The 25326-nt window shown below is 32.4% G+C and overlaps 1 protein-coding gene across 16 annotated transcripts in view; it reads left to right on the top strand.

Moving 5' to 3' along the window:
- PTPN13 (protein tyrosine phosphatase non-receptor type 13) overlaps nt 1–25326 on the top strand; it is a 212160-nt gene that overhangs the window by 76441 nt on the left and 110393 nt on the right. For 11 of the 16 annotated variants that reach the window (XM_058295887.1, XM_058295896.1, XM_058295931.2 and 8 more), the window contains exons 5-7: nt 1547–1732; nt 6648–6735; nt 16519–17085. In XM_058295887.1, the coding sequence (XP_058151870.1) occupies nt 1547–1732; nt 6648–6735; nt 16519–17085 (841 nt within the window). The remainder of the gene's footprint in view (nt 1–1546; nt 1733–6647; nt 6736–16518; nt 17086–25326) is intronic. The other 5 variants (XM_058295971.1, XM_058295960.1, XM_058295949.1 and 2 more) reach the window with 1 other exon arrangement.

Below are 25326 nucleotides of genomic sequence, written 5' to 3'. Positions count from 1 at the left end.
AGTTTTTGCATTTAATCTTCTTAAATATTTTTGATTCTTGAAGACCTAATATAAATATAGTAGAAAATAGTAATTAGTAATAGAAAAATAGCTATATTCTATCAATGCAAAATATTTAACTTATAGAATTGGGTTTTATTTCAGACACTTAGAATTAAAAAAATAAAATAGACGAGGTGGTTTTTTGTTCTTATTGTTGTTTTTTTAATTAAATTTAAGAAGTAACAAGCATTTGAGTTGTTTTTTTTTCCCTAAATGCAAATACCTTCGGTTCCTTGAATGGTAAATGATATTCTTGAATTTGGTTTGGTCTCATTTTACGTCATGAAAAATGATGTAAAATTTCTCTGCTTTATTTCAGTTCTATAAATAAAGAATAAAGTTAAATTTTTACTGGAGGTAATGGTATCAAATATATTATGCAACCTAACTACATGTAAAATGTGATCACAGTCTATAATTTACGCTATGTATTTTTTCTGGTAATTTGGAAATAAAGTCAAGATCAACAATAATCATTTTGGAAATAATATTAATTCAAAAGTATTTATTTAGCTCCTACCTTATGTCAGACACTAAACTAGACTTCAGGAATATAATGGCCTATGCCTGTAGTTTTTTGGAGGATACAGACAAGTAAATAACCAGTTACAACACAATGCGATAAATGCTATGTTAGGGAAAATAGAGGGTCTTATAGAAAAAGAGTTTGGTCTCTAAACATAGATTTGGAGGGTTAGGAAAGGTTTCTTAAAGGCTACGACATCTGAGCTAAGACCTAAAGTATGAAATTATACCCAAATGGACAAGAAGTGCAGGGTCTTGGGGGGAGGCACATGTAATAGATTATGCCAAATATCAAAGAGGATGTACCAATTTAAACACCATCACCATGGGTGAAGTATTAGTTGCTGGTATATTACAAAACAAATTGTTGAGTGTGGCTTCTTGTTGTGGTTTTAATTTGTATTTCCATAGTGAATGAAGTTTATCACCCTTTTATACACTTATTAGCCATTTGGATATAATGTTCCATTAATTTATCTAATTAGAAAATCTCATATCCAGTCTTCTGTGTTGTACCAGTATAATGAGAATTTATATTTAGACGATCTTGAATCATTTCAGTATTGCAATATTTGAAATCTCATTTAAGTTATGAGAGTATCAAATTACACTTAATATATTGAATATATTACATTTTATCATGCATAAGTTAATTATTCATTTTAAAATGTTATATAGTAACTGTTAATCAAAATATTTGAATAACCAAATAATTCCATTTCTATATCATACCAAAAAAAGAAAATTTTTCTGTAGTAATTTCTATTTTGGGTGACTTATTTTAACCATCTTCTGCTAATAAAATTTTTGCAATACGAAAAGGTAAAATGCAGTAAAATATATATGCCACTGTATTGAAAATTCATTTCTTCCAAGTATTTGAAGTGTGTTTGGATTCCCATGATCCCTGGCATGGCTTATCATGTTAGATAATATTTACTCATATTTATCAACATGGCTGTCCTTTCTTTGTAATCAGCCTATCAAGCTTGGAGATCACCTCAACAGCATATTGCTTGGAATGTGTGAGGATGTCGTTTACGCTCGGGTTTCTGTTCGGACTGTCCTGGATGCTTGCAGTGCCCACATTAGGAATTCCAATTGTGCACCTTCGTTTTCCTACGTGAAACAGTTGGTAAAACTGGTTCTGGGAAATCTTTCTGGGGTAAGCTACAGTTCCAATTGGTAAATATAGCCATATTTTAAGTTTTAAGTAGCATATCACAGAATTTTCTTTAATTTAAAGATGTATCATAGAGATCATTTTCTCAATGAAGACTAGGAATGGGAAATTGAATTTCTTGCCTGATGTTGCCTGATGTTTCAAGTTTAGAGACCTGTTCCAATAACATAGTCCCCCAGATTTTATGTGTTGTCTTTTTTTTAAGAAATGTTTTCCTGAAAATATTAAATATAGCATGGTAGTACTGGAAATGTCTCTTTTTTTTTCCTCCTCTCTTACATTGTTCTAAGGAGGTTTAAGCAAGTGGTTCTATTTCTTGTGGGTACCTAGGGGGAAATGCTTTGATATACAAAATGGGTTTTGGAAATATTTATATGTACTTTGTATTACTTGATAACTCAGTCTTTGCCACTCATTTGTCTGGATCCTATAGCTATTCCCCAAGCCCTCCTTACCTTCTTTGGGCTCTTACATCTGGTATGTAGGGAGATGTTCGTATCCTTGCCAGATTGCCCCAAAACTTGGACTCTTCCATATTCTTTTTGACTTGGATGTGAAGAATCCCAACTAGAACAAACCGATGTCCAATAGTCCCATCTCTGCTCTACATTTCTTAAATTCTATTCTGTTCTATTCATTCTGGTTTAGGTATTCCCTGGATGTTTTTGGTTTTGTTTTTGTTTTTCTATATGTCAAGTTTGTGTACAATGTCTGACCAAACCAACTTACTCATTAGTCATTAATCACCTCCAATACAAGTAATGTGTTGTTTCACATCTGTGACTCTTACAGAGAAAATAAACATACTATGCACATTTAAAGTCCTTGTTAGCTTTTGGATTAGCACTTTAAATACATATTTCTATTTCAGGATGACATTTAAAAATTATTCTAATAACAGCAGCAAAAATATAATCCTATAATTACAAAATAGCTAAGCAGAAATCCATATTAAATTATTCTCATGTTTATTTTTAAGTATGATTCTAAAATAAATACTACTACTAAGCAGCTCTGTTATCAGGTTTTTAGGTTTGGTTTAAATATACAGACGTTTTCAGTTGTGGGAAGCATTACATTGTTATATTCCATGCACCTTTCTGAGAGGGTTCTTTAAGAGTCCACCAGCCCTAGAAACCAGTCTACAAGGAAGGCAGAAAAATTTTAAATTGGGGTAAGCAGCACTCTCACATAACAACCAGTGTGACATTCTGCAGAAACTGGAAGTACTTCAGCATTGGCCTATTGTCTTTTTTAGAACAATTTCAGCATAAGAGTTTAAGAATGTGGATATTTTACCATTATCATGAGAATTTGGGTGAAAATTTCTTATATGTTAACTTGACTCCCCTGAATGACTTAGTTAGTAAACTAGTCACTAGTAATTTGATCTCTAGGCAAATCAAGCCTGAAAGAAAGACAACCAATATTCAAAATACCATGTTATTGTCTGAACCTACTCAAATGATTTCTTTCAGCAAATATATGTAATCTCAATTTGAGGTGTCTAACTAAAGCAAATACCATGATTGAGACTAAGCCAGCATCTCTTCTTCTAAAGTTTGGGTGTTGGAAACTGAGGCACAGTGGCCTCTCAAGGAGAGACATGCTGTCTCCATGCTAGTGCTGTCTCCATGGCTATGCTTGTACCCTAAGGAATGCGGTAATTAAGATTTCCTGGTACATGGGATGAAGCTGTTAAAGGCTGAAAGAAAAGATGAGCACATACCTTTTGTAGTGAATAGAACACTTAGACTTTGTACCTTCAGATAAGATTTTTAAAAATTCCTTAGACTATGGGTAATGCTGATAGTTAATACGTGTTGCTGCTAAATGTCATGTACGCTATGTTTGTGCTTACTGGCATGTAGGCTAAGTATGCCTGCTTGTTGTCACGTACACTGGGGTATATAAAGAGCCCCTTGTAAACAATAAAGTTGCCTGAGGAGTTATTACTCGCAGACCCCCTGATCCCAGCTCTCTTGTTCTTTTTCTCTCACTCGTTCTTTCTCTTTGTTTTCTTCTTCATTTTCTCTTTCTTTTATTCCCGATACCCTTCGAGTCCAAATCTCCAACATTTGGGTTTTGCCCATTATTCCCAATACATTTAATTAGTCCATACCAAGCGCTGTTTCCACAACAAGCCTTGGACTGCCACACACATGTGGATCAGGTGAATGGCATTTTAGTGTTTCCCCTTCTCTTCAGTTTGATAATCCATATGCTACAATTGCTGCAAAACCCGCCATTCCAATAGTGACAAGTGGTGCCTCTCTAGCTTTTTGGATAAGTTTAGATCCCTGGTCTTAATCATGAAGATAGAGAAACTTCTGTCTCAGTCAACATAATGATTGATTGAAGAGTATTCTGCTAGTGCTGACATACTTTAAGCTCCCACCTGCTTCTCCTCCGTAGGTTTTGATATATGATCTGGATCTAAACATTGTCTATCCTTACCCTTTGGAGTTACAGTCTCTGAGTGATCCTTCTCCTATGTGTGGGCTATAAATTTGCCACTTTTTGTAGTGTTCTTGCTAGCTTCCTCTTAATTCCTCCCCTCTCCCGCAGGGATTTAGTACCAAAGTCTTAATGTTATATGTTATTTGGTTGGCAGTAGTATATGCACTTTGCCACTTGATAAGAAACAGGTCTTAGGGATCTTCTAGACAAATGGCTTGTGAACTGTACCTCTGGAGCCTGTGCTTCTGTGGAGTAGAATATAGGTAATAGAGGCTGAATGAGTGGGGCTCTTGGCTGCCCATTTCTTTTCCTTAGCTAGAGCAGTTTCAGCTTTATTATTTGTTTGTATTTCTGCACATAATTTTTTTCTTGAACAAAGTTAATCCTACTAAATATTTATTGAAACAAAGTTTCCCACATATTTTCAAATGATTTTTATTAAAAATTTCTACTATGAACAAATAATCTTGAGGTAAAACTACTTAAAGAAAATTAAATATATTTTCCACTGCAGAACTTCTCATGCTAGTGTATATTACTAACCTTCAAAAGGGGTATATTTAGATGAAACATTTCCTCAAGCTATTTGACCCCAGAGGTCTTTCTCACAAATCTTCTCATAATACTAATATTATATAAAAATTCTTTTGAGAAATGTTAATTTGTACTAAATGAGGAAATTGAGACCCAAACAGTTTATGGCATTTATGTTTCCTATTAGTCAGCCCAGAGATCTTTCTGTGATACTACATCTCCTTTAAGACTTTTATGCTGCTTGCCAATTTTACTCCTATGGTAAAATTGCTGGTACTAGTGTTTTTTTTTTAATGAAGAGTATTTTTTATGAATAAATATTCCCCAATGAAAGTCTAGCACCCATCCAGTAATTGTCCTGGATATCCATCCCTTTAAGACTAGCATTTTGTTCATATTATGCCGAGAGATGTTTTTTGATAACCTTCTTGAGAACTGCTACATATTGTAAAAGTCATAAAATTTTTAAAAATGTTTTATCTGCCTTCTAGGAGCACTTATCTGAAGTGTTTTAAGTATCTGCTTAATTCTAAAATACAAAGAAGGCTATGATAAGTAACTAATTTTTTAAAATCTATGAATGTTTGAGGGGAATATATACAAGTTATGACTTTATTGAAAATAGCGCTTTGAACTAATCTTGTAGGCTAGATAGCAAGCATAACCTAGATTCTAAGCAGAGGGAGATGAGCTTAGATAAATGCAGTGAAATGGGAAGGAGCAGGGTTTTTAGGAGATTGTGAGGATTGAACTCAGACCTCGTTCGTGGGAAGCAGGAGCTCAAACCTCTGAGCTATGCTAGATCCCATACTGTTACTTTTTAATAGCAGCTTCAATGCAGAGAACCCCAAAGGTGCAATATGTTCTCTTTCTCTTTAGTTACTGATGATATGGTGCAATCTGAAAGAATATCATTTGTTCAATTTAAATGATAACATTTCAGAAATATTTCCATTTAAGGCCCCTTATATTAGGAAGCATAATGCCAGAGCCTCAAACAAATTACCTTAGGTATGAGTTTTTAATCTGTACTCAAATAGATTGTACCCTAATAATAGAGAAATATTAAAACATATGTATGTGTGTATAAACAGCCACATATATCTGTGTGTTTTTGGTGCCATGTGTAAATAATTTCCCATTCTCTCTTTGTACATTTATTTATTGAAGTCTGTCCTAGAATTGGTCATCTGAGTAAACCCAGTGTACTGGATAACTTTTCATCCCTTGTAATATGGAGTTCGGCCATTTTCAATAAATACCCTTTTTCAATAAATACCATTTCTCAATAAATACCCTTCATTAAAGTTATTCATGTTTATATACCTATGTTATATAACATTTCGTTATGAAAGAAGCATTAATTTCTATTTAATTGTTATCCCTCAATCTGTCCATTTATTTTATAGACATAGCATTTCTCAAATGTAATTTCTGATAGGCAAAATCTATAAAATTATTTCAAGAGATCTTAATACCTTCAGTGCATAGTTATCATCAGTAGAAAACTTTACTATATCCAGAATTAATGTGGTTTTAAATTTTAATTTAACTTGAGATATGAAAATAGTTATCAGTTGGGGAAAAAAAAACCCTCACATTCACTGTTTTCAAGTGGAACTCATTTTAATTAGTTTAATCTGGCTAATTTTGTGCCTTAGTTAGCAGAATGCATCTTGGTGACTGTTTCTTGACTTTTAATTTCCTGAAGATGAATTGACCAAAATGAAGCTATATAAATCTTATCCAGCAAGTACAAATTAACAATAGGATGTGGAATGTAACTCTTTACTAAATGTGAGCCTCTCCAAAAACTGTGTAACTAGTGTCACTCTGTGGACAATTACCATGAAAAGAAAGTGGATTCTTTTGTCAAACTTGATTTTTGATTACCTGTATACAGACAGATCACCTTTCCTGTAACAGTGAACAAAAGCCTGATCGAAGCCAGGCTATTCGAGACCGATTGAGAGGAAAAGGATTACCAACAGGTAAGAGTATATTAATAGGGAATTTCTAAGTTTTGACTTTATCTGTATCCTTTTTTTTCCTTAATGAAAATAATACTTACTTGGCTTGGAAATCTGATAATTGCAGCAACAAAATAGAAAAAGATAATAGTTACATTAATAAATAAGCCCATTAAAGTTATACAGAAAATTTTGTTACTGTATCAGGGCTACCACATTTAAATATTTCCATTTCTAGTATTGTTATATCACATCATCTTTTATTTATCATGGTTTTTGTATTTTTAAAAATTTTACATTATGACCAAACTAGCACATTCATATGCTTATGAACATAAATATGACTGAAGCAAAAGTTTCAGAAAACAAAACTTTGATGTTTTCTATTCTTTTTTTTTTTAATGCTAGTCAAAACCCACTAAATTTGTTTCATGACCAACAAATTCCATGACTTACAGTTATCAAGGTTATATAATATTCAGTAAATAAAAATTGATGGTGAATAGTAGTTTTGTCATTTGTCAATAGCAATAGATAATTATGGGTCTGATGATGGATTTTTTTAAAAGAAATTAATGGAGATGAACTTTAGATTTTGCTGATTATATTTGTTCGCTTCAGTTCTCATCAAGGAGTGTTGAGAATTTTGTAATCTGAACATTAAAAAATGTCTTGTGGATGAAATATTTTATTGTCTTAAATCTTGAAGCTGAGAGAAGTAAATGTAAAGATTAGATATTTGTATGTCTAATAAAATATTGATACAGTCTGATGAAATAGATTAAAATGTTTAATTGTTTAATTTTTTTTGTCAGATAATCAGAGCACAGCTGTCTTTGAAACTTTGAGAAACTCTCATTGTGAAAACTAAATATGATACTTGATTGTCTGGATCAAATATTTTTGTAGAATTCAGACCCCTCATATTTAAAAAGGAAGAACTTGCCCTAAACAAGTGTACTGCTTGTCTGGAGAAATTTAGGAAATGCAGCAAAATAATTTCTAATGGAATGATTATATAATGGTACAGCTGGTTAAATGTCTGTTTTGGTGCTTCCATTTTAGTTATTGTAAATAAAGACTATTTCCCTGAAAATGATTTTTAGTTTTCATACCATTAATACAATAAATTTATTTTTGCTTTGATCATTTGTTCTTTAGTACATATGATTAGTGTGTACTTGGGTCAAAAGAACACGAGGCAGAGACTTTATCCATTTAACTTAGTTTTTACAGTGCTTTGATGGTGATTGAAGAAGTCTTTTTTAAAAATCCTTTCTTGCAAGTATTCCCTTACCGTATTTTGTCTTCATACACACACACACATATACCTTCTTATAGGTAAAAATCTGTTTCCTTTATTTTAAAACTATACTAGGATTTGAGATATGATATATAGTGTGACTCTTGATGGTAAGAAGAGCAGCAATTTACTAATCCATCAATTTTTCAGTCTGTTTCCTGAATAATAGAAAATTACAGATGAATGTCAATAACAAATTGAAAGAATCTGTTACAGGAGACACATTGAACAATTTATAAAGAAATATTAAGTTTAAAAGAGCCATGTTTCTTTTTTTACATTTCTTTCTAGTCTCACTGCTTCTCTTTCTTTCCTTCCTCCTCCCCTCCCTTCTTCCTTTCCCTGCCCCCAGCTTCCCATCTCCTGCTACCATTACATGACCAAGATATGGAATTGAAGTTTGTTTACTTGTTTGTTACTTGTTAATTTAGTAAATATAATGTTACACTATCTATTATTAATTTTTAAAGACAGTTTATATTTTCTCTAAGAATAAAAATGTTACTGCATATATTCTATCCCTATCCATCATGGGTCTATAGAAAAGAGATTACCCCACCATATTTAGTTTACCAATATTTAAATACCATCAAATGTTAACATAGTTTATATTTAGATTATACTAATGATAATTCTGAGATTTTTGTTACAGACATTAGTTATTACATAGTATTACAGAGATAGCAATTAGAGACTGCTTTAATCTATACTTACTCTATAACATACTTTAAATAGAACTTATTTACTTGTCATTTATATATATACACTTAAGTACATACATATATACGTATATTTCAGTAGAAGACATATACAAAGTTATGCTTTCTGGTCAGGTAGATGCCCAGGATAGGGAAATCTGCTGAATATTATTAAGTACTTAATGTTTGCCCATTACTTCTTATAAGTGATGAATATTGTTTGTTGAAGGAATTTGAAAAAGCTTTTATGGAGATATTAAATTTGTAATATAATATCTGTAATCTAATTATTAATTGTTCATTAAGAAATATATAAAACTATAATTTATTTATATAAATGTATTTTAAATGTTAAGTTGTATCAAAGTAAAAAGAAATTGTAGCTCACTATCTTGGCTCGTATTATTAAATTTTCCTTATTATAACAATTAAAAATATAATAAATTTTAAACCAAAGTATTAATGGGACAACCTTTTATTTGTAACTTTGTTTTTATAATATTAGGAAAGATTTAGTATCATTATCTAATAGCTCTTTAGAATTCTTATGACTAATCAATTGTTAAAATACTCAAGGATTAACTGTAGTGACTTTTAAAAAATTAACAAAGAAATCCTTAAATAGAATGTCCATTGATTTAATTCTCTAATATTCATCTCTTTATTGGAGAATAAATAGTTTATTAGGATTGTGACCACAGTCATCAATAAAGAAAATGTCAAGTTGGGTAGTGAAATACAGAATTAGATTGAAAGAATATGTCTTTTTAAAAAGTGAGAGTTTAGGGGTAATTTTTCCCTCTTATTAAGTGATTTGGTTGTTCCTCTAAACTTAAAAATGAAATTTTTATCAGAGTAAATGACGTTAAAAGGTCTCTCCTCATATCTCACCTCTGAGATCTGTCGTAGGAGCTAAGGCCTAAAGTAGTGGACTGTCTGCCTCCACTTTGTTACCTAACACCTAAGCCTGGTAAATGACTTCACTAGGCAGAAAGAAATCAAACGTTCCCTGCCAAGCTTAAGGTGGAAACTTACACCACGATCAGATCAATGTGATAGTGGCTTCAGAACTTCGGTATATAGACAATATCATGTTCCTTTTTTTATGCACTTCAGCACATTTGTGAAGGCAGGTCGGTAATTGGGAAGCCTCTTTTAATACTGAAAATCATTTTGAAGTTAATTTCTAAAAGATGCTTTGAGTTTCAAAATCTATGTGAGGGGAAAGAGTGAATGATGATGTCGAATGAAGAATAATGTTAATCATAAATAACCAGTTTAGTTAAAACACTATATATTTACAAGGAAGGTTTTTTTCCTTTTAACTGAAATAAATGGAATGTGTTCTATTACAAAGACTTTTATGTTCTTAATATTTATTTATATTCATCGCTCTTCAGAGTATATTTTTTGTTCCCCATTTGATTTTTAGCAAACCAGTGCATTTTCCAAAAGGAAAATTTTTATGGTTTCATTTTTAAATTTGGATACTTATAATCATATGTGATCTAATGTTGTTTATATACAATCTCTGAACTCAGACTGAACCTCCCAAGAAATGAAAACTTTTCTGTAGCCACCACTTATCCTATTACAAACAATGTGATATTTTTTAATTATAAAATCTAAAATTTTGTGGCAAATCTTTTTGTTCTCTGGTTTTATGATTTCCTCTCAAAAGAACTTTTAAATTTCAGTTGATAGTTATATTTGAGAAAAAAGAACAGAAATAAAATAGGGAGGCAAAATTAAGATTTTTATGTTGTCCTCATTCAAAAGAGCTCACAATGCTTTGTGAGTTAGCTCATTTATCCTGTCATCTCTAAGAAGACAGGGTAATAAATTATATCCACATTTTTGAAGATGGAGGAAATGAGAAATGTGAAAATTAGGTGGCTTGTCCAAGCTCATAGATTAAATGTTTAAAGCAAAATTATAAACACAGATCTGTTGACTGTAATCTTTCTGGCAGATTATGCTATGTAAATTGGCTTTAAAAGGTTTCCAGAAGTTGTCTGATCAGTTGTTTCCACTAACATTGTTTTGGAATTTATTTATTAGGAGCTGGAAATACAAAAACAAGTAAAACTTGGTCCTTTATAATAGGTTATTTTTCCATTTTTTGGGGCGGGTGGGTAGGAGAGTAGGAGTGCTCCTAGATATATAATATAATAGGTAATTTTAATACATAGATAAGTATCCTAAAAGAGATCCAGTGTGCTCTATGAGTATAGTGGAAAGAGCAACTAACTCTTAGGATAGGGAAATATCTAGAAAGGTTTCCTGTTACAATTGTTGTAGAGTAGCTCCAATGTCATTGTGTTCAGAAATAATAACTTGGTTTTCTGTGATCCTAGTAGCACAGTAACTGTTAGCACAGCTATTAGTTGTATTTAATTAATGACTTCAATACTGTTTATTGTCTGTTAGGATAAAACAGTTATAATAGCCTAGACTTTTTGTAAAGCAGTTAAGGGAATTGTATTTTATCTCATCTCAGATGTGATTATTAAATGGCAGTGGTATAAACAACGTACATGATTTTCCCTGGTGTAGCAAACTTAAGCAGCTAATATGAACCTAGAATTCCATGTTTGTCTTCATTTGTATGGCCAGATTCAATATTTGACCCGTCATTTTGAGTTTTCAGATTAGTGAAATATTTTTCCTTAGTGCTTTAGCAATATAAAACAACTGTGCTGTTATATCATCACTTTATTTAATAAGACTTGTAGTTGTCAGAACTGAATTATTATTAAAAATGTTTAGTGGATTTGAAGCATTTGTAAATAAAATTAATTAAAATACCTAAAACAAATGTAAAAAACTACCTATTGTTTTATTTTTCAAAAAGAAGCCCCTTTTGCAGAAGATATTTTATCAACCTGTGAAGAGTTAGTCAGGCAATTACTTATTCAGTTGTGCAGTTGAAAAATAGTAAGCTCAGTAACGTGACAAAATACAGTGAGACTCCTGCCATTAGAAATATTGGATTTAAGAATGATGTGTTTATACTAACTGAAAAAGACCTCTATACCATGTTCGTTTAAAAAGCAAGCAAAAGAAGTCTTAGACTAATAGAGCCACTAGAAAACCACTTATGTCAAAACATGTCTTTCTTCTTACTTCCTTCCCCTTACCTCCAAAAGGTCATCCATACTCAGTTTCTCCCTTGTCTGCGTTTATGGCTCATAGTTTTTATAATTTTATTTTATACCATCTTTGACAGGTATATATACACATCACCTTGAAACTTGTTTCACACCATTCTTGACTTTTTGCCAGATTTCCTCAAGAATATCACTACCTCCATTTCTTCCTTCCCCCTTCCTCTATTTTATCATCCCTTTCTTTGTTCTATTGGTGACCCAGAAGTGACTTTTTAAAGAAATTTAGATTCATTGAATTCTATGTATTGTCTTTACTACAATATTATATTTTGATTGTAGAAAAATAATTAGAAAATAAAGTTGAACAAAAGCAGAAGTATTTTTAAGTCATGTATAACTTATCACTGGGAAATAAGAACTACTAACACTTTTTGGAGTTAAAAGTTTCAGACTTTTTTCATACATATATACATGTAAAAAATATATACTCAATATTTAAAGAAAAACAGAACTGTAATAAATATATTATTTAGCAACCTGCTTCTTTTATTATCAAGATCCTCTTTACTGGTCTTAAAACATATATCTACAACTGCCAGATTTATCTTCCTAAAGCACAGCTTTGGACAGCATACCTAGGATAACTGTTGACTTAGATCAAGATTTAGGTTTAATGCAGTATTTTCACATATGCTATTTCATTTAATTCTTACAAAATTCTGAGAGGCTAATTATCTTCTAAGTTTATTAATCTAACTTGCATAAAAATTAAAGCTTAGGGAATATAGGTTACTGCCCATGGTCACAAAACTATTGCATGTCTTCCCACTACAAATTTCAAGATCTTTCACATTGCTTCCATGTTTTGCCTGAAACCCTTCACCACCTCACATTGCCTCTTTTTTAAAAAAAAAATTTATTTTAAGGAAATTTTAGATTACATAAATGTTACATTAAAAATTTAGGAGATTCCCTTATGTTCCACTCCCTCCCCCTCCCACACTTTCCTACATTAACAACATCCTTCATTAGTGTAGTACATTTGTTAAAATTGATGAATACATATTGAAGCATTGCCTCTAACCATGGATTATAGTTTACACTCTGTCCCGTGCAATTTTGTAAGTTATGACAAAATACATAATGGCCTGTATCTGTCATTGCAACATCATACAGAACAAGAAGTGACCTTAATTATGACTCAAATCATCTTTTATAAGTAGTAGTCATGAAATCTTAAATTAGCTTTTACAATGCAATTTCAAACATAGAATACCAGAGCAAAGTGAGGCTTAGTTAAATTTGGTATATTTTGTAGAAACAGAGTAGGAAGTTAGCTCAAATTTTTACTTAATTATTTTTCATTATGATTTTGTCCTGCTATACAGAATTTTAAATGATAACTTCCTGTACTTAAATGAATATGAACTGAAATATTTTTATATCTAATTTGCATTAAGGCAATAAAAACCTAACCACTGAAAAGCAGTAGTTATCCAAGTCTACCTTATTAACAATTAGTTTTAGGCCTCATAAAGAAGATATGGTTCTCTTAGGATACCATTGCACATTAATATATTGTTAGGAAATACTAATGACCTAAAAAAGAATTGTAAATTTACCTTTTGTAAATGGAATGGACTGGTTATACATTTGGAAGGTGATCTGTTTAAACAGTGAATGAAGTCATATTTAAGAGAAAACCACAGGATAAAAAGCAAGTAGTCATGGAACTGGTCTGGAGTACAGCAGTCAGAACAAGGAAAAAAGCATGCACAAAGTTCTTAACATGTAAGAGAGCTCAGTAGAGAGAATGATGTGGCCTATGGCAGAATAAGAAAAGTAAAGATGAGACTAAACAGGATTCAAGTGGCAGACCCTCTTGGAGTTTAGATATTATTTTAAGTTCAATAGTATGTACTTGGAACTTATTAAACAGAAGTGACATTCTGTCATTTACATTTTAAAGAGAGAATTCTGACTGCTGAGTGGTGACTAGTGGAATAGGCAAAGTAGAAAGAGCAAGGAGACCAATCCAAAGGCCAGTGAAGTGATCCAGTCAAGTGATGATAATGGGAAATAAAGAATTTAAGGATAATGCCCATATTTCAGCTTTGAGCAATTACTTGAATAATGGTGCCACTTATCAAAATGGGAAAGGATGGACAGCTCTGGAGCTGGGAAGCGAAATATGATTTTAACATTCTCAATTTGAAGTGCTTCTGAAATATACTAGAAAGAATTCCAATTATATAAGATCAAAATTCCCGGAAGAGATTTATGCTAAGAATATAAATGAAGGAGCTGCCAGTACGTATGGATAGTATTTAAAGCCATGATAGTAGAGAAGTTATAAAGCGAGAGTGGTTGTTTGGGGTTCCAAAACAAATACATGAGGAAATTCAACATTTGTATATCCAGTAGAGGAGGACGAAAGGAGCATTCTAAGAGAAGAGGAAGCGGGGGTTGTAGATTTATTAAGGGATGGTCACCATTTCCTAAGAGGTAAGTTATGTGTGGATATAAAAGTATCCATTAGTTTTGGCAACATGAAGGTCGTTATTGATATATAATGAGAGTTACCAAGGTGTAGGGAAGTCAAAAGCAAACTAAAGTTGGTAGAATAATGAATGGGAAGTATGAAATTAGAGACTGCAATAGCTAGAGGGAAATGTAGTAACAGAGGAAGGATTTTGTTTGGTTTGGTTTTTATTACAGGAGATAACTAGAGCATGTTTGTATACTAATGGGAATGACTCAATTTAAAGGGAAAATAATGAAATGTAAGCAGAGAGGGGAGAGATAACCAAACAAGTAATATCCTTGACAAAGTAAAAGAAGAATCCAGAACACATTCAGGATTGGCCTTCGAGTGGTAGGAAATTTCATCCTTTGAGACAACAGGGAAAAGATTTGCAAACATGGGTAAATTTGTATAATTAGTTATGGAAAGTTGAGAAAGCAGCTCTTTATTCTCAAAGCCTCTTTTATCAGTGGAATATGAGGCAAGATCATCAACTAGAAAAGAAAGGAATAAGGAACAGAAGAATGAGGAAATATGAAAGTCATTGTAGAAAGAGTGACCTTACTATTAGCACATGGTGTTTAGTGTCCAAAATGGGTGGGCATTAGAAATTATGTTAGCAAAATACCCACCTGTTTGATTTTGTCCAAGTCGGTATAGCCATGGACCTAGAAAAAGGCAGGTTGAGGTCTTTAGTTATAAGATCCTTAAATTTTTTAATTCATTTATTTTATCTAATGTATTCTCTTAATTTTCAAGAGTATCTCTATATTCTTTATTCAATAAAATTTTAAATAAATGAGTTTCAAAATATGATTTAAGAATGTAACTTACATCTAAAATACTAAAATAGTCATTTGCTTATTAGTTTTCAAATTTATTTAGAAACTAGTTTGTAACCATCCATCTGTCTGGATATGATGTGATGTATATCTCAGTTTCTTTATTTGGGAGGCCCCAAAAGTAGATGTTACCCATACCTGCACTAAAGTGGATCAATGTTCAGGGAAAGGTGAAGTGCAAGAATAGTAGGGTTTGAATCTAATTCTGAGATAAGCAAAGTATTTGTTTCCATTCTAACTTAATTAACTTTTCAAGATTTTTAAGGTAAAATATTTGGTCATGGAATGAAAACTTATAGTTGTTTTAGTGATCTATTATAGAAGCAATCAACCTCTTCAAATGTATGACTAAGCAGTTTATTATTTCTAGAAAGGTATTAGTCATTATTTTATATTATATCCTTAGCAAATATGTTATCAAAGAGAGATCGATGTAGCACAGGAAATCTTCAGTATTTATGAATTAGTGGATTAGTAACTAGAAAGTTTCTTTTCAATGGATAGGATTTTTTGTTGTTTTATCTACAAATTCATAAATTTGATTTTTGGATGGACATTTTTTTATAACTTTTATAAATTATGTTTACAGACTGCTCCATTTTAAAAGTTAGAATTCCTTACTGGTTTTAACTGCATCAAGGACTAAAGAATAAATAAGAATTGGTATTATACTCCAGCTGACAAAAATAGATATGTTTTAGAGGAAAAGGTATTTTAGTACAGGATGGTCTACCATAGGAAAATTAAGTATCTTATATACTTTATATTTCAAACACAAATTATCTGGAAACTTATGTAATTATAATAAAACCTGGCACTTAAGGATTCCAAATGATGGTCTTTTCTCCATCCAGAATATAACAAGACTTGTTTGTTTCTATTTAGACATATTTATTTAAAATACCAGAATATACTAGGGATACTGAAGTAATACGTCATTGAGGTGTACCTTTGGAAGTGAAAGGAGTGTGCTTTATATCCTATTATTACCCCAAATCATCTCATGGCTACTTAATATTCTACCAAACTAGGTAGTACCAGAAACTTCTGTTTTTTAAAAATCATTTCAACTAAGGTGCATAAAAATACCACAAAAAAAGTAAAGTCAATATGTTGATTTTTTTATTAAATAGGAGACATTGGACTATAAAAGTTATGCCAATATAGCGTCTCTTTCCATTACCACCACCGCCATCTCTTTTCATTTTTGAGCCTCCATTTAGAAAACTTTGAAAATTGCCACCACTTTCATTGTCAATAGAGGGGTTACACTCCAGTTTATTTTCTAAAAATTCTGTGCATACATGATAGATTCTTATCATTCCAGGAAGAAGCTCTACTTCTGATGTACTAGACACACACACGTCTCCATTTTTTCATCAGACCTTTCTTAACAAAGGGCTTAGTAAATCTATGGGATTTCTGTCCATGAGAGACATACAAGATGAGGAAGATTATTTCAAGGACATTTCATCAGATAATAATTCTGGACGTGAAGATTCAGAAAATATCTGCTCCCCTTACCAGTTCAAAATTAGTGGCACAGAAAGAAACATTGCCTCTGGCATTGATGAACTTCCCAAGAAGAAGATATGGGCTTCATCCATGGACTTGCTTTGCTCAGCTGACAAAGACCTCTTTTCTAGAGAGATTGGCAGGTACCGACACTGTCTCCCAGAGGCAGTAACAGTGCGGACTTCAACTGCTCCTAGAACAAAGGAGGCAAGATACTCAGATGGAAGCATAGCCTTGGATATATTTGGCCATCAGAAAACAGACCCGGTTTGTCACATACGAGAATCGCCAACCTCCTCAGCAATATCAAGTGCTTTGGACCGAATACGAGAGAGACAAAAGAAACTTCAGGTTCTGAGAGAAGCCATGAATGTAGAAGGTTAGTAATTATGTGTGTGTTTGAAAGAGAATTGAATTGAAATATTTGAAATTCTGTTTTTAATAAAGAAGGGTTAAACCATTCCACAAGTCTTATTTCCACTGCCAAACCTTTGTACCCAGGGTAAATAGTCTCTTGCTTCTCTGTTAATTTCTGTTCTCCCTGCTACCAAAACCCTAATCAAAGTACAGTGCTTACACAAAGTCATAGCAGTTAAGCATACCCAATCTAGCCACTTTATTTTATACTTTGAATACTTGGGTAGTGTGTTTTTAGATTGTAAGCATCTCAAGGGTAGGAATCATGTTCTCTCTTTTGAATCCTCTAGAGCACTGTCTTACCATTCACTGTCTAGCGGGATGATTCAATAATAGACTGGTTCACAGAAAGGAGAAGCGGCTAATCCAAATCAGCATCTCTGGGAAGGTAGTATAATGTGGTGATAGTGCAAATTTGGGGTACTACTCCTGGAGGTTATGATTTGTTTGGTATGGAATAAAGTTTTAAATCTGTATATTCAAAGCCATAGTATTTAGGTTTATTAGATACAGATTCAGACAACCTACATTTGAATTAGTTACTCCATTTAGTAGCTTTGTGATCCTTACTCTGGCAATTGGGCTTGATCTTTCTAAGTATCAGTTACCCCTTCTGTAAACCGGGCTTAATAAAAATACGTTAATTAAGTATAGAGCATAAAGTGATGAATAAATCAAAATTTTACGTAATTAATGAGTCTAAATAACTTTATAAATGAAAATTTCTTTTTCTAGAGCAAAGCTCTGTTTCAAAATGCATAATTCACATGCAAAACTCAATATATTGAATGGAATAAAATGATCTCCTAAACATATAGATAGAGAACGCAAAAAGAGAATTTTGAAGTTAATACTCTGTTTTGTTCAAGATTAAAGTTTTGTAACTGCTCCTTGCCACCTAGACAAACAGTGGAGCACAGATGATAAAGGGTAGTTGAAGACGTTTTCTTGTTCAAGTAGAGCAATAACACAATCAAGGATCAGATTCACCTTTAAGGTCTTTTTTCCAGGGTAATTTTTGTTGATTCATAGATTACTTTCAAAGTACTGCATGAAAGTTTTTTTGCTCTTTTACTTAAAGCAGAGTTCTAGACCTGAACATACCTCTCCGTGTGTGCTTTACTTCTCGTAAAAGAAGCTATGCAATTTTTTAAAAATTCAGGAATTACAAATTAGTAGAGAATTTGAAATTATGGAGAAAAGTATTAAATACTTAATTGATTTCATGGGTTTGTATATGACATGCATTTTTTAAAAGCTATCTTTATGAAAAGTTCTTACGTATTCTTGGTCTGAAAACTTTCAAAGGCAGAAAATAAAAACCTAGAAATTTGTTTTGTGTATTATTTTACTTTTAAACTGTAAGTAATAAATTTTTGGATTTGTGGCAGCAAGGAGTAGGCATTTCTTCTTGTTTTAAAAAAAATGTCTCCCTTTTCTGAACTTGTATTTCATGCCTATTTAGTGTTGTATAACAGCTAACATATGAACAATAATTTAGCCTGGCCCTCTTATGAGCTTGAGCTTATCATCCTCACGGAAACATTCACATGGAGAAATCTTGCCCATTGTGTAAAAACAAAACAAATTTAAAAAACCTTGATGATTTAAATATATGAAACTATGATAGTTCCAGAATATATTGATAATGCATTCTAACCTAGATGATATTTTCTTACATTTTTAAAAGGTTGATTAGTATCTTAAAATGTAAATATTAAAAATAAAATACTTTACCATGTTCTCATGTGTAATCTAGTTTCCAAAGCTTACTTGCTTTAATATTTGGTAAATGAATAGTAGTATGAATTAGTGAGGTTTGAGGAAAGATTTTTTATTTTGCATGTGAACCCTAGTTGAGGAATACACAGAAAAGCAATCAAACATTAAAAATGAATGTGCCTTATTAAAGATTATACTATAATAGTCTGGTATATTTTGTTCCAATAGATGATTTTTGTGGTTCTCTATAAAATGAGTATTAAGCCTTATTGTCCACGATTGCATATGAACCTGTTCTCACTTCAGGAAGTGTGTTTGTGTGTGTGTGTGCATATATTTCTCAGAGATTGTGTATGATCTCTGTACAGCTTTATTTGTTCAAAATGGTAACTAGTTATATGAAACAGGATTTCAAGATTTAGACATGTTAGATTTGTTACAGAAGTAAGTTTCTTTTTAGAAATAAAGTATACTTTGAATTGTTGGGTACAAGACAGTTTCTCCTGAAACCTTTCTTTGCTGTTGCAAGAGTTTTTTTCAAAAGCATTTGCCCCCAGCTGGAAGCTATTCATTTCTTTCTAGAATATATTTTGCAATCAAGTTAATAAAAAATAAGCCTGAAAATGTTGGTTTATTTTGAAAATATGTATACCACCTTAAATAAATCTCTGTTATTATATAGTAGCACATAGTTTGTGTTTACTTTAGACTAAAAGCATTATTCAAAAAGAATGTTTGAGGATTGGAATTCAAAAGCAATAAATCTTAGTAATTTAGTTTAATAACTTGCTGGTTTATGTTATCCTGTCTTTTTATAAATGTGCATTTATTTCAGCTGTACAAACAAGTGCAGATTGCTAATAGAAAAATGTTAACTAGTGTGTAAAGGAGAAAAAAGAAGATAAGTAAATCTCATTTATCTCACTTAATTCTCATAAAAGCAGGTTTCAGAGATCCCTTTTAAGTGTGATAAATCAAGCAGAACATTGAATGTTACTAATATATACATTTTATTGTACATATTTCTTTTTAAATATCCATGTTCTACAATACTTAAAATATTAATGATACTCTGTACAAATTTTGTGATCTTAACATTTGGTAGTTTTTACTGGATATTAGTAATTTTAGAATTAGAAGGGATCTTAGAGAACATGTTATCCAAACATACTCTTGGACTTGTGAAATTTTAAAATTGTACTCAAGATCACGTACTAGTTAATGGTGACATTTTCATCATGATTCAATTTCTGAAGTTCCAGACTAAGGATTTCCCATTACATATTTCTTCCTATTTTTTTTTTTTAAAGAGGTGTTCAGGGAGTGGATGTGGCTTAAGTAGTTGAGCTCCTGCCTCCCACATGAGAGGTCCGGGTTTGGTTCCTGGTACCTCCTGAAAAAAACAAAAATGAACAACAGGCAAAACAAATGAAAAAAACCAACTCAGGGAAGCCAATGTGGCTCAGTGCCGGCTTCCCATATATGAGGTCTCAGGTCCAATCCCTGGTCCCTGGTACCACAAAAAAAAAAAAAAAAAAATGTGTTCAAATGTCATTGGGCTGATATAATAATGTGAAGAAAAGAAATTGCTAAATTTCAGTTGTCCTTTTGGGTGTGCAAGGAGGATCATTGAACTAATAGGAAAGGCAGTTGTCTTCTTCAACCTCAGATGTCTAGCCCTTTCCTTAATATGTGCCTCATCCTCTTGAAAGCAGCCTTCACTAGAATCACCTCTTCATCTTCTCAGCTAACAGCGTCAACTAGCCGTTTAACACAGGGAAGGCCAGATCTTAAAATTATGGAATTTGGAACTGAAAGGAACTCTGGGAACCATCTAAATCAAACATAGAGTCCCAGAGGTTTGCCAAAGGAGACGCATAATTCATAATTCAGAGCGGTATTTGAAATCTAGGTCTCGAGTCACAGAATAAGACTCCTTTCTACTATGCCATCGTGATTTCAAGCAGAGACCAGATGCATTGCAGGTACATTTTTGGGAATTTTTTACTGCCTAGGAAGTTGGACATTCACCTAACCATATAACCAGCCCTTAAGTCTCTTCTTAATAAGGTTCTATAATACTTAATTCAGTGAAAAAAGATAGTAGTATGAAAGTAAGACTCATAATCAACTCTGGTTCTTTCTTCAGTAAACCATGCTGAACAGGGTTTATGATGGAGCTCTCATGTCACATACTCTGTTGTCAAATAGTATTTTACTAGGGTATTTAGAATCATTATCCTGCTGTTGATGAAATAAGGTAGGAATAAACTGTCAAAAATCAATGGTGGTAGTATTTAGTGCTCTGATTACTTTGGGAACAAAATGAGAAAGGAACTACAAAGATTCTGAGGAAGAAACTATTCTAAGTTTGAAAATTGTTAATATAAGATTATGACAGTGATTATTGAGTGAACACTTAACCTTAGATAAATAAAGCAGTAGGGAAGGGCAGGAAGAAAAATTACTTCGTTTTCTCTTGTAGAAACTAGCTTTAAAACTTGATGTCTCTTTTGTTGTTTTATTTTAGTTTGACTTTTGTCACCTCAACATAGGATTGCCCTATGTTACATATTCTTTCTTCCTTATTTCCAATATTTTCTTTTCTGTCCCTCTCTAGTCCCATATGAAACTCTGAGAAGTCATCTGCTTCCTAATAGGAGAATCAGACAAATATCTCTTTCTCTCTTTCTTGTGATATAATTACCATATACTCCCTATTCGTAGCTCTGTGGATTGGCAGTAGATTTCTGATGACAAGGGATTATTTTGGAGCCAGTCCACTGAGTGTAGTATGAGCAGTAGCCCCACACCCAGGGTGGGAATCTGGAGCAGCAGTTTTCTTCTAACAGTCGAGATTCCCCTGTATTCTGCACAATACTAGAAGGGAAAGAATGAAGAACAGATAAAATTGAATCTATAAAAGTGGCTATGGTTAAACATTTATTTATTAAAAGAGCTTTTTTATTTATTAAAAAAAAATTATTAAAAGAGCTTTAAAAAAAACATTTATTAAAATTAAAATATTGCTTCCTTCTTTCTAATGTTGTGATATCTGGTCCTAGCCCAGTTTCACTGTTCTATGACTGCTTTTTTGAATAGTTTTGACTCTACTGTCTGCTATGCAAATAATATGTAAACACTCAACTATTTGAGTCCTTTTCATTTTTGAGGCACCTTAATGTTTATTTCCATGAGAAGAGTGAATTTGAAAGTTTATACATTTTTATAGTTAAATTTAAGGAAAGCAAAGGGATGAATTCATAATGAATTAATAAATGTTAAAGTTCATCATATAGGATATTTCTAGTGGACATATTATGGAGAGAGAAGATTTATTTTCAAAACTTTCTCTCTTTTTTAAAATCCAAAACTGGTGAAGACGAACTATTTCAGTTTTTATTTCTTCACCCTATTTCAGTTTGAGTAGCAAAATCAATCTTTTAATAAGGTCAGGTTATTTGGATTCATAAATTTAAATAAATAATTTTAGCAATTGGTTTCTATTTCACTTGTATCAGTTTCACAGAAATAAACATGAATAAATAAGCAGACATTTGATGTGATATTGGTCAAATATCATTCATTTTAAGTATTAATGACTTAGTTATTATACTACTACTATGATGCAAATATATTTTATATCTCTGAAGAATCCACTATTAGAGATAGATTCAAAATCTTCAACAATCTGAAGAATTAAGTGTCTATTATGTTTCCAGGACTGGATCTTAAAGAGATTTAAATTTTAGGCCATCAATAGAATTACTTCTGAAAGGAATGTTTTATCTCATGGACAATATTTATATGAAATTGTTAAAGTTTAATTGATGTTTTCCCTTTTCCTTTTCTCTCCTTTCCTTCCTGGAGAAAGAAACCAGGCCAGGACTGATATTTACTTGTACGTATTAATCATAATCAGATATACACTGAAATCCAGAATTAATCCTTCCATTGTTTATGGCATTTTAGTCAAACCCTGGAGGAAATTATTGTTTTTATCATATGCATATATATACATAATTTAAATCATATATATACAAAATTTTTTAAAAGAAGGTACCAGGGATTGAACCCAGGACCTCATACATGCAAAGCAGGCACTCGACCACTGAGCTATACCCATTATGCTAATCTCTTATTTTTAATAGGTTTAGGAGTACTGTATATAAAGGCCCTTTCATGGAAGACTAAGAAAAAGTGTGTTTAAACATATGCAAGGGATAAAATGGATGAAAGAAGTACCATCTTCTTAGTACTAATGGTATCCAACACTGCAGCATTTAGGAGACATCAAAAATAGGAAAAATGGTATAAGACTTAGATTTTTACATGCCTGGAGGCTAAAGAGTCAGCCAGATGGAGTCCTTGATTTTTTTGCCTCCACAATTTTGGTTCTTGTCAGCAAAGTATTTTAGAAGAGGTAAGCAGTAAATTGTTCTTCTGTTTACTTAATAGACATTGACATTTATTTCTCTTTTGATTTATCCCAGTGGAAAAAAATAAAGTTTTAAACACTAAGGAAAGAGGAACAGGTGTAGCACACTGATTGAGCCCCTGCTTCACATATACGAGATCCAGATTCAGTCCCTGGTACCTCCAAAAAAAAATAAAAATAAACACTAAGAAAAATTAAAGTTCAACCCAGTACAAACATTCCAGTTTACATATTCATAATAATGTAATACTGATTTGGAATCTATAGAAATCATATGCTTTTTCAGAAAATAGAGACCTACTTTAAATCTTAACTCATAGCATTATTGACATAGATCCAGTCTGGCTTTGACATAGCCCCCTTCTGAGAAGCACAGTTTGGTATGTCTTAAGAAAGATTTAAAATAGATCTTATTAGCAGTATAAATTATCCACCATTTTATGTTTTCATGCCTCTGTTCTTGCAGCTTTCTTCTTGAAGACTTTCATCTTTTAGGCTTTGCCTGGTTCAGGTAGCCTTCCCTTACCTTCTCAGTTTAGGATAATGGCCTCTGTGTTGCACTGAATTTTTCGTTTTGAGGAGGTTGTCTTTCTTAGACCTTGAAATATGGTCTAATTTAACTGTATTCTTAAGCATCCACTACTACCCCGACATATAATAGACAGTCAATAGGTGTTTGTTAAAATAAACTGAGTACTATTAAAACATTTTAGTGTACACAGGGTCTTTTCAGATGTGGGATGCAGCAGTATTCTCTGAGGAGTTATATATATTATGAGGAGAAATTCCACGTCCTCCATTTTGTCTAACTCTAAGAGTAGTGAAATCATATACTTGTCATTCATAATCTGCAGAACTCTGTACTGCTTGAGAAAGTTTTAGAAAGGGCAGTGAAGTCACAGCAACAGAAGATCCTAATTGGTGCAGGAAGAATGGTACAGCTACCCAGTCGTGGCCTAGATATGTAGCTACTGCATTACACAAGACCATCACAGAAAGAATTGGTGACTTTTGGTTTTTGTTGTTTTTTGGTTTTTGGTTTGCTATTCCTACACTACACAGATTTTGCATCTGTAGAGTGGCTTACAATTTACAGGGCAGTTTTCCATATATCCTCTCATTTATACCTATTCACACTTCCATGCATTCTGTTCTACCAGGTTTAAAATTGTATTCATCACATCTAGCTCTCAAGGTTAGCACGTACATAATTGATTTCAGCTTGGTATAATATAGGATACAGTGGGCTCTAGTAAACTAGGCAGATACATAAATAGTACAGTCCCTAATCTCCAGAAGTTAATTCCCTGGAAAAAATATAGTCAAAGAGTTAATATAATATTAAGCTTAAACATAATGTTATTACTTTTATTTCTCTGCTTGTTTGAAAATTAAAATATGTTAGGACCCATATCCTTAAAAATGCATTTTGGTGTGTATGGGTATGTGTGTATTCTGAGCCGCAAAAACATTCATTTTGTATGGCTTTCTTTGAACTTGTATTTATAATTTGAGTCACATATTTAAGGTAAAAATTCCAAGCTAAAAGTGTTTATTTAATTCCTCTTACTGCAATTGGTTCAGTCTCAACTTTCACCATATTACTTGTTTAGGCATGAGTATGTGTCTTAAGTGATGTTTTTTAGAGTACAATTTGTGTTGATTTAGATTCTTTTTTGTTTTAAGATTTGTTTTATTTACTTATACACCCCCCCCCCATTGTTTACACTCGCTGCCTGCCCATCTTCTCTTTAGGAGGCACCAGGAACTGAACCTGGGACCTCCCGTGTAGGAGAGTCACAATTTCTTGTGCCACCTCAGCTTCCTGGTTTGTTGTGTCTCTCATTGTCTTTCCTTTTTATGTCTTTTTGTTGCTTCATCTTGTTGTGTCAGCTTACCTCACCTGCCCATCATGCCAGCTTGCCTTCTTCAGAGGCCCTGGGAACTGAACCTGGGACTACCCATGTGGTAGGTGGGAACTCAATCACTTGAGCCACATCCACTTCCCTTAGATTCATTTTAATGTAAAGATTGTAGATTTGA

Source organism: Dasypus novemcinctus, chromosome 1, assembly GCF_030445035.2.
Source record: "Dasypus novemcinctus isolate mDasNov1 chromosome 1, mDasNov1.1.hap2, whole genome shotgun sequence".
NCBI lineage: Eukaryota > Metazoa > Chordata > Mammalia > Cingulata > Dasypodidae > Dasypus > Dasypus novemcinctus.
This window is presented reverse-complemented; position numbering and strand designations above follow the sequence as displayed.